The sequence below is a fragment of the Hibiscus syriacus genome, unplaced genomic scaffold, assembly GCF_006381635.1.
Source record: "Hibiscus syriacus cultivar Baekdansim isolate YM2019G1 unplaced genomic scaffold, ASM638163v2 tig00110895_pilon, whole genome shotgun sequence".
NCBI lineage: Eukaryota > Viridiplantae > Streptophyta > Magnoliopsida > Malvales > Malvaceae > Hibiscus > Hibiscus syriacus.
Window position 1 is genome coordinate 5914201 of NW_024062903.1, and position 10702 is coordinate 5924902.

The window sequence follows — 10702 nt, forward strand, 5'->3', positions numbered from 1 at the left end:
GCTCCAATTGAAGCGGAGATGAGTATAACTTTAGTGGGTAGTGAGCGGGTGTGAATTTAGAAAGTGGTACCCGTCGCGGGTAGTGGGCGGGTGATGGATTTGAGACCTTACCCGTCCCGCATCCGCCCACCCACTAAATACCCATTAAATTTTAGACCATTATGAATTTAGATATAATTTTAGAGACTAATTTATAAATCTCAATATTATATAAGATATAACTTATAATTTATGTACTTTAAGATCTATGTTAACACTTAACTCAGATAATATTTAATTTATTTTATTATGCATTTTAATGGACGTATTTGTTTTATGTTTGTTGTTTATGTATAACTTAAGGCTGCTGTCAGTCAGATCTAACCAGGTACGTCTCTAATTGAGTAATAGGTGTGGGGATAAATTTAAAAATGTAGCCGCGTAGACTAGTGTGAATTTAAAATTTCTTACCTATCATAAGTGGTGGACATGAGATAAATTGGAAAATATTAAGTGCGTATAAAGATGGGGGAGGGGTATTCTCACCCGATCTACGCATTTGCCATCCCTATGACAATACTCTCAAAATTTACAATTAACCCTTAACCTTCCTTTTTTTCATTTTCCCCGTTAACGTTCTCTCCTTCACGCTCAGATATATCCCCACGTTCCCTTCCGAACAAATCCCTAATTCCCTATTTTTTTTGTTTATTTTTATCGATAATTCTGAGCTCTTCCTTCACTTTTAGAAATTAGAGTTTAAATTCTTTTTATTTTCTTTTGTTGTTGTAGTTAATATAGTTCTAGGGTTTTATGTTTTCCCCTCATTGTACATTTCAGCTTTTGTATTTTTTTGGTCTTGGATTTGGATTTGTTAACGTATTGCTTCAATTATTATATTTGCTGATTTCATTTAGATGAAACAACGAGTCATTATCGATTTAGGGTTTTCAGTTTGTTTGTACTTTGTATGTTAATCAATCAACATGGATAATCCGCGTCGACCGTTAGATAGATCAAGAGGGTCCGGCTTGAAAAAACAACGTTTAACCGAAGACCTTGCTCTGAACCCCAGCGGCCGGCCTTTTCCTCAACGGACGAACCCTGCTGGTCCGGCATCTGCTTTAAGATTCAGGCCCAATTATTCGGACGCCGACGATTTGAGTCCTGGCGGTGGAGCTTATGAGCCACAACCAGTGTCACATCACCAGCAACAGCGGCAACATCAGGAGTTAGTTAGCCAGTACAAGACGGCCTTAGCTGAGTTGACTTTTAACTCGAAGCCGATTATAACTAACTTGACAATAATAGCCGGAGAGAATGTTCATGCGGCCAAGGCGATTGCCACCACTGTCTGCGCCAACATTCTTGAGGTGAACTCAGTTCTAGCTGTGCCATATGTCTTAAAACTTAAAAGCTTTTCCTTTTTCTTTGAAATTGAATTGTACAGGGAAATGAATTATAAGTGTGCTTCTATACTGTGGTAAGAACACAAAAGAGAATATAAATTGGATTGAAAGAGTAAATTGGATTAATGGATTCCTTATAGTTTCGGTGTAATCAATGCCTGTCTTGATGTGGGTTCATTGAAATGCTTGCCAGAGTGCTTTCAAGTTCAAAATTTATATATTTTCATAAAAGATGATTAGATCATTGATGTTTCCAAGTGTTGGTTGTTTGTTTTTAGTGACAAGTGCAGCATGTGAGATTGTAATGGTGTGTTACTGTTGCTAGTATATGTAATTTCATCCTAGGGCCTCGTTGCCTATGAATTTCTCGTTTCCTTGTGTCCATGGTAATCTCTTATGGATCTGATATTTTCCAAGTGGCCCTATAAATGTAAACATCCAGTTATTGGATAATAGAGATGATAAACTTTACAGGCATGTGCTGGAATGGAATATGAAGAGGGCTGGTAATTTGTGTGAATACTGATTTCTTGGAAAATGAACTGTATTCGATTCCGAATCTGACAAAACTGTTTATACCCTTGCAGTTGGGTTTTTTTTTCCCACAGCTATACAGTTGTATGCTCTACACTTTTTCCATCTCAACTTACTTTTCTTAATCCAATATAGCACTTACCAATTTACACGTATCATCTCTTACTAGCAATTTTTGTTATATTACTAGAATGGCATTTGAATGCTGAGAGGAGGAAATAGAACTAGAAATGCCCAGTCCTTGTAAGTTCTTAAGTTGAGTTTGCTGTTACTTCCTGCCCTGTTGAGCTCATGACTGGCAGATGGTAAAGATCAGCTTTCCAAGTTTACTTTAATGGTGCTTCAGATGTGAATTACTTGAACTTCAATGGATTTATAACATGTGATGGTGCTTTCCATTTCACAGATAAGGAAGAGTCGGGTTTCAGTGAAATGGAAGTATACGCTTGAGTTGTGAAGCTAAAAGGCTCACTACTTTTTGTAGCAGGGATTCAAAGTCCTTTGTTACTGATGCAAAAATCTTCATTGCTTTGACTTTCTTCTCTCTCTCTCTCTTCTTACTTTTCTTCATTACTAGGAAAATGTTGCTTTTGTTTCATTTTCGTTATTTATTTTGTCTGCTTGTACTCTTCATGAATCATTCCCCCTCATCTCATTCTCTTTTCATTACAACATTGCTGGTATTATGGATGTGGTTAGTATTTTGAGGAATAATTAGTTCAATAAAGCTTGTGTGGTTTGGGAACTGATTAAAAATGATTTTGCAGGTTCCCGGTGACCAAAAGCTGCCATTGCTGTATCTTTTGGACAGTATTGTAAAGAATATTGGGAGAGATTACATTAAACATTTCGCTGCCAGATTACCAGAGGTTAGGTTTCATTATTTTTTTGACTCCATGGTTGCTGCATGTGTGGCATCTGACAATTTCTTGTATTATGCTTATTTTTTATTGTTCATTGTTTTAAAAACTGCCAAAGACTATGTGTCGATGAAAAAACTATATCCTTTAACGAATGTATACTTCCAGTTGCCACCTTTATGTGCACAGGATCTTGAAACTCTTCCAAATACTGAAAACTTCTTTGTATGTTACTTTTGTGTTTGTTTATAATGAAGTTGATGCTCATGTGTCAAGTGTCTAATCCTTACCATTTTGACTGCTGGTTTTAGGTGTTCTGCAAAGCATATAGACAAGTTGATCCTCCTGTGCATCAGAGTATGCGGCATCTTTTTGGAACATGGAAAGGGGTATTCCCTCTTCAAACTCTCCAGGTGATTGAAAAGGAACTCGGCTTTGCTCCCATGATAAATGGTTCATCTTCGGGAACGACAACATCAAGACCTGATCCACTTTCACAACGTCCACCACATAGCATTCATGTAAACCCGAAGTATCTAGAAAAACAGCAACTTCAACAGTTTAGCAGGGTAAATTCTATAATCATACTGTCCTCTTTTATGGCATCTTATTCATTCAAGTTCTATTTTAAAGACTCAGTCAAGTGTGTTTCAGCATATTTCTGAAGCATTTATGGAGGTTTTCTTGTTTATAAAGAGAGATCTTTAAATGCTTTTACTCTAGTATTTTATTCACCTTTTTTAAAGATTCTTATGCAAAATTTTAAAAATCCCTTTATACCATTCCTTTATAGTCCTTTGTGGACTCATATCAATGTCACCATTTCCAATTCTTTCGGTCCTCTTCATGGTATCGACTTCATTAATTTCACGCTGTGCTATGTGATAGATTTAATGCTTGTATTATACAGGATTTTCTATTGATTTAGTTTTATGTGATGAAGGTGAAAGGTAGTGTCACTGATATGACCGGGACTTTGGCCAACTCAAAGGAGGATTATGAGAGGCCAGATAGAGCAGCCATTACTGCCGGACGGCCATGTGGAGATACTTCTGTTAAAATGAACGTATGTGGTGTTTCAAACTTGGTTTTAATATGTTTATTCCTTTTTACTCTCTGCTTCAACTTTGCGGTTATAAGAACATTCAGTGTTCTCATAAAGACCCATTTAACTAGGCTGTTTGTGACAAGAACATTGATGTTACATTTGGTACTTATGACTATGGTTCTGATCTTTAACAGACTTACGGTGTGGGTGTTGGAAGAGCCAGTGTTACTGAGGTTATTTCCAGCCAGAGGAATGGTTTCAATATTAAACATGGATCTCAAAATTACCCGGCATCCAAATCTGTGAATGCTGATCCTCGTTTAGTGGCAAGACAGAACATTGCTGGAAGGAGAAGTAATGTGATGCCCAGCAGCTGGAAAAACTCTGAGGAAGAAGAATTCATGTGGGAGATGCACTCTAGATTGTCTCAACATGATGCTGCCAACATCTCTAGTAACTCGAGGAAAGATCATTGGATTCCTGATGTTTCGGAGAAGTTGGTAAGCTTTCAAGATTAGAGCTTTGAATTGAATTACATAATTTTACTGATTACACTCTGAGATGCATCTTTTCTCAACTTGTAAAGATAAGCTTTATGAAATTGTCTCTAATTTAATAGGTCGAAACATTTATAATATGTATGTATATACTTGTTTTTTGGTACCTTATATCCATTTATGCTTCTTATAGCTTGTATAAACTCAAGATTTATTGCAGTTTTCAATATGCATATGAAGATGTAAATAATGCATCGTTGAAAAGCTCTCTTGTTTGGCTGAGGAACATTGTTTGATATGTACATATACATATATTTTTAGTTTTCCTTACATTCTTTCTTCTGGGAATTAATTTTTTTGGAATATTTATAATTTCCTGTATTTCACTTTCAATTGTAGGATTTTGACAGTTCGCTCCGCAAAGCACAAAGTATTCCTGATGTTGGGTCCAGGTTCGACAGAGAAACATCTTCCGATTCATTATCCACTGAGCAGAAGGACAAACCTTCCTATGGACGCCGGATTTCATCTGCATGGCCAAGGCAGGAGTCACATAAAGCAGATGGATTGCCTGCTTTTAGTTCCAGCCATTATGAAAGCTATTCTGCCACTCTTGGTGGGTTGCCTACTGCTGCAAGTTCTTCTCTGGCCAGGATTGAAATGCGACCCCAAACGGGTTCATCTCATTTTGGACAGCAGCGTTTTCAGTCCCTGGGAACTGCATCACCACCTGAACAGTCTCCTACGTGCCAGCATTCCCCTTCACCTTCATTTCCTGCACACCATAACCATCAACAGTTACAGAATCTGGTTGAGCGACAAGCTCAATCCCTCCCTCACTCTGATTCAAACTTATCCCAGTTTTCAGGAAAGTTGGATGTTGGGTCTCTTAAACACTCCCATCAGGTTTCATCTGCTTTGATTTCTCGATCTAGCCGCCATTATCCCCTTTCACAGCCACCAAAACCAGACCACGTGCAGTTTGAATCTTCTGGTCAGACTCAGAAGCCGCTTCTGTCTCAGATCTCTGAAGTAGGAACAGCTTCAATATTCGGAAATGCAAGAGAGCATACCAATCCACTTGCTATTGGAACTCCAGAACCGTCAAGTACAAGTAGTCTATTGGCTGCTGTAATGAAGAGTGGAATTCTCTCCAATACTTCCTTTATTGGCAGTCTTCCCAATAAGATTCTTCAAGATTTGGAGCAAATGCCATCACAGCTTTCTCTTCCAAGTGGGTCTCCGCCTGCTACTTTCACTTTGTCTGGTTCTGCATCCCATGATGCAATAGCAACTACAACAAATAGTTCTCAGGGAAAAGCAGAATGGCTACCGTCTTCATCTCTTGTTAATAATGCCCCACTGCAAACATCAGATATTGAAAGCAAGGCTTCGAATCCAGTATCCAACCTTTTGAGCTCATTAGTTGCCAAAGGTTTAATATCTGCATCAAATAAAGATGCTCTGTCTGTCCCATCTCTTCAAATACCTACTCAAATGCAGAAGACACCAGAAAGGGAGAGACCAACTGAATCACTGGCCAAGAGCTTGGAAATTTCTATCAGTAGCCCTTCACCAGCTTCTTCTGTTCCTAGTTCATCTGATGCTCCTCGTTCCTCCATGGACGAGATATCATTTGCTGAACCTGCTACAAAAAGTTCAGCTGCCTCGCATCAGTCTGCCTCAGTAGAAGTAGGAAACCTCGTAGGACTGGAATTCAGACCTGATGTAATCAGAGAACTTCATTCATCTGTGATCAGTGGACTGATGGATAACCTTGCGTATTGTTGCAGCTTATGTGGTCTTCGACTTAAGCTTCAGGAACAGCTCAATAGACACTTAGAGTGGCATGCCATGAAAAAGGTTGAGCCAAAAGGTTCCGATAGAGCACTGAGGGGATGGTATGCACAGTCAGATGACTGGATTGCCGGAAAGCCAGGGCAATTAGTATTTGAATCCACTGGATCAATGAACCAGTCTGAAATGACAACAGATAAGACTGAGCTTATGGTTCCCGCAGATGAAAATCAATATGCATGCATGTTATGTGGTGAGCTATTCGAAGATTTCTTTAGCCAGGGCAGGGGTGAATGGATGTTTAAGGGAGCTGTATACTTGACTATCCCATCAAAGGATGGTGAGGGTGGAACTGCTACGTATGAGACTGCAGCCAAGGGTCCCATTGTGCATGCAAATTGTATGTCAGAGAGTTCAATTCATGACCTGGGACTGGCTGGTGGTATTAAAATGGTAAGCTCCTTTGTCTTTGAATGTGTTTACCATACTTTTGAATCTCTGTTTGCATTTATTTTGCCAATGTCTTTCGTCTCCTCATCATCATTGTCACTTCTTGTTAGGAAAAGGGAGAATAACGTGCTGAGGTGACAATTGAGCAGCAAGTCTCACTTCTTATTAGGAAAATGAAGAATAACCTGTTACGGTAAAAAATGGAGAGCCAAGGATGGAGGTTTACATTTTTCCCCATGGCTTAAAGGTCTAATGAGTAATGACCCTATGCTTGCAAATTTTGCTGTGCCTTGTGGAGGTGCCGAGTGTCTACTAATTGTGGTGTTGCTGCCTTTTTATTTCTCGTTTGCTCTTACTCTTCTAAGTTAATCACAGCATGATAGAAGTAAATATGAATACCGAATAGTTTTTCTTCATTAATGCGTTTTTTGTATGATTTGGTATATTTAGTTTTTCCAGTTGGTTTGAGTTTGATAATTGTGGAATGTAGTGTCAGCCAGGCCATATCAAAGATTATCTCATTTATATATCATGTAAGAAATATTACAGCACCTAAGATTCGGGATGGAGTCGGGATTGAAGATCTAGGTCAGCTAACTTCGAAAATATAAATACTTACTAAATTCAAAATTTGAAGGGAGCATTTTTGGGGACACAAGTAGGGTTGCACATAATTCGGATTTCAATCCGATCCGGATCGGTTTTTATCCGATCCGGTTTTTTCCCATAGAAAAAAAACCGGTTTATAAAATAACCGGTTTGGTTTCTAACCGGTTTGGAGGGTCGGATATCCTAACCGGTGTAACCGGTTTCGGTTTTAAAAAAACCGGTTTTTTTAAAAAACCGGTTATAAAAAAACCGATTTTAATATTCCAGATTGCTCATAGGGAACCGATTCCCCCCAAGGGGGTACCGATTCCACACTGAATGGTTTGGCTCCGAGATTTCCAGAATGCTCGGAGGGAACCGATTCCCCCATAGGGGTACCGATTCCCCCCTATTCAACGGTCGAAATATTTGAATTTTACACTTAGGGAACCGATTCCCTATGAGAGGGTACCGATTCCCTCACGCTCTAAGCATTTTTATTAAATGTTCACACTTAAACGGCTATATTATCTTCATTAATTATCACTAACGTTCAGAAGTGATTCAAGGTGTATTTAAGCAAGCTTAGAAGTCATTGATCAAAGACAAGAAACATCAAGCAACTAGAATCAAGAGAGAATCAAAGAGAAAGCATCAAACCTCAAGTTCAATAAATTCAAATACTTAATTGAAATACTTAATTAACTCAACATAATTGAAATACTTAAATACTTCCAAGTTTGATAAATTCAAATACTTAAAAACTTCCAAGTTCGATAAATTCAAATACTTAAAAACTTCAAGTTCGATAATTGAAACAAAGTTTACGATAATTGAAATAAAGTTATAAAATAAACTACATTGCCATCTCTTCTTCATCATCTTCGCCTTCTTCGTTTGGAGGGGATATTCTAAGTTCGACTTCTTCAATGTGTAAGTTTGCTTCCAAATCGGCATCAATTGCATCTTCTAGGGTGGTGATATGTTGCTTACGAGCCGCTCCATCCAAATAATCCTTTAAACAAATGCATACTTCCACCGACTCGGGACTTAGTCTTGATCTCCGTTGCGATATAACCCTGCCACTAACAGAAAAGCGGATTCCGAAGCTACTGTAGAAGCTTGGACGGTTAGTAAATCACGGGCCATGGCGGCTAGAATCGGAAATTGTGATTCCTTTTCTTTCCACCAAGCCAAAATATCCAAACTTTCAAACTCTTCAAATGTCATTTTGATAGAAAATCGCATGACATATAATTTCCCAACTCGCTACTTGGGGTGGTAGTACGTGATCGTTTGGATTGGGAATTTACAAGAGTGTTAAAAAGATTCAAATTTATGTTACTTGGACGTCTACTAGATGATTCCGCATTCATTCTCATTTGATCGTGTATTACACTACTTGATCCGTATTTATTTAAATAAATTGCAAACATGTCTCGAAAACATTTGTTAAAATAATTTATTTGGTTTTGGACAAAGTTGGGTTCATCATCGGTTAGATTAAAAGCAAACGCAATTTGTTCAATTAGTGTTTCAACCCCACCAACATTTAACGTTGGGTTTAAAGCGGCGGCACAAGTAAAAATAGGGGGAATCTCCTTAAAATATTTTAAAAGTTTTTCCTTCATTGCAAAGCCAATTTCTTGAAAAACTTCGGTTTCAAATTCAAAGTCATTTAGTCGGGTAGCCAACAAAAATATTTGATTAAGAACCAACGGGCTAGTAGGGTAATAAACACCGGATAAAAAAGTTGTTGCATTTTTAAAAACCTCAAGCAAATCGGTTATTTTGGCTATAGTTTCCCAACTCGAATCCGGATAAATGTCTGGGACATGACCCCTCTCGAAAAGCCGATCGTGAAATGTTTGCAATGTTTCCCTTTGCCTTAAGGCAGTATGCATCATCATCCAAGTTGAGTTCCAACGAGTTGGACAATCCAAATTAGGACCCAAAGCTTTTTTATTAACAGACTTACAAAATCGTTTATAATCATTTAGTCTTTTGTTGTTGTTACAAAGAATCGATTTTATCATTGTTTTAAATTCTAATCTAATTGGCTCAATAACCTCCAAACCGGCTTGCACGGATAAATTAATTATGTGTGCAACGCAACGGGTATGAAAAAACGCACCGTCTAAAATCGGTGAAAGTAATATTTTCAATCTTGGAATCGCGTTTGTATTATTCGATGCATTATCAAAAGATATAGAAAAAACTTTATTTTCTAATTTATAAAGACAAATTACCCGTTTTAAAAGTGTAAATAAATTAGCACCGGTATGCGGCTCACCGAATAATTCAAACGCGATTGTTCTTTTCATCATTTGCCAATTATCTTGATCTAACCAATGTGACGTAACGGCTAAAAAGAATTTCCGGTATTATGAGGGGAACTCCAAACGTCACATGTAAGCGACACACCATAACGGTGTTCTTGGAATCCTAAAATCATTTTTTCCCTCGCCGTACGCCACATTTTTATAGCATCTCTTCTAAGGGTAGTACGACTTACTTGAGTATAACGTGGTTGCATTAGTTGTTGAATTGTTGTCGTGAAATCTTCATCATCAAAGTGGTCGAACGGCAATGCTTTTGTAATCACGAACTTTGTAAACGCTTCTCGTAATTTTTCGTTGTCGTAAACAAAAACACCACCTTGCGGTGTAAGATTCGATTGACTAGGATCCGATCTTGAGCGAAGTGCCTTGCATGATTTTGTCAAATGGTTCTTCAACGTTGTGTTTCCTTCCGATGCAAGAAACTTTAGACAAAGTTTACAACGCGCCCTCCTCGAGCCATTTGACATCTCACATAAATCGTAGTGATCCCAAATATCTTTGTTTCGAGTGTGTTCGATCACTCTCACGACTTCAAGGTTTCCCCCGACGGAAGATTCAGCAGTGTTACTCATGATGAATAAAAAATTACAAAACTAAGATTTGAGAGATGTTTAAGTGTTGTGTAATAAGATTTGAGAAAGTTGTAATCAACCAAATACATCCCCAACCTATTTATACATGTTTAGGGTGGTAAAATGGTAATTTTTTAAAGAAAAAAACGGTCAAAAACGGTCACAAACGGCTATATTAACGGCTAGTTTTTTAAACCCATACCGGTTTTTTTTCCGGATAAAAACCGGTTTTTTAACCGGTTTTTTTCAAACCGGTTTTTTATCCGGTAAAAAAACCGGTCTAGGTTTTTTTCTCCAAACCGGTTAAAATAACCGGTTTAAAAAAATCCGATCCGGTTAAAAAAAAACCGATTTTTCCCAAAACCGGTTTCGAATATTTTTTTCGGATATTCGGATATTCGGATTTTTTGTGCACCCCTAGACACAAGTCTCCTTTATTTCGTCGATTAAATATATGCCGTATGTAAAATGTATGTAGGAGAAGGTATATATTATTTTCTTGTGTTTTTTAAGGCTTTCTTACCCAATCATTAAAAAATATTTTCCTTTTTGACACCTAAAATTGATTAATTTTTTCAATTGACACCCTCTTGCAGCAAAGGTGTGTTTTACAGAAATCTTTCATC

At 37.8% G+C, this 10702-nt stretch overlaps 1 protein-coding gene across 1 annotated transcript; it reads left to right on the forward strand.

Moving 5' to 3' along the window:
• The first annotated feature begins 608 nt into the window (after window positions 1-608).
• Window positions 609-6990, forward strand: LOC120146117 (polyadenylation and cleavage factor homolog 4-like). The gene is made up of 8 exons (XM_039159775.1): window positions 609-1352; window positions 2690-2791; window positions 3094-3351; window positions 3726-3848; window positions 4025-4330; window positions 4727-5114; window positions 5151-6577; window positions 6685-6990. Exons 1-8 carry the CDS (start codon window positions 966-968, stop codon window positions 6697-6699), a joined length of 3006 nt encoding a protein of 1001 aa, XP_039015706.1. The 5' UTR covers window positions 609-965; the 3' UTR covers window positions 6700-6990.
• The last annotated feature ends 3712 nt before the right edge of the window (window positions 6991-10702 follow it).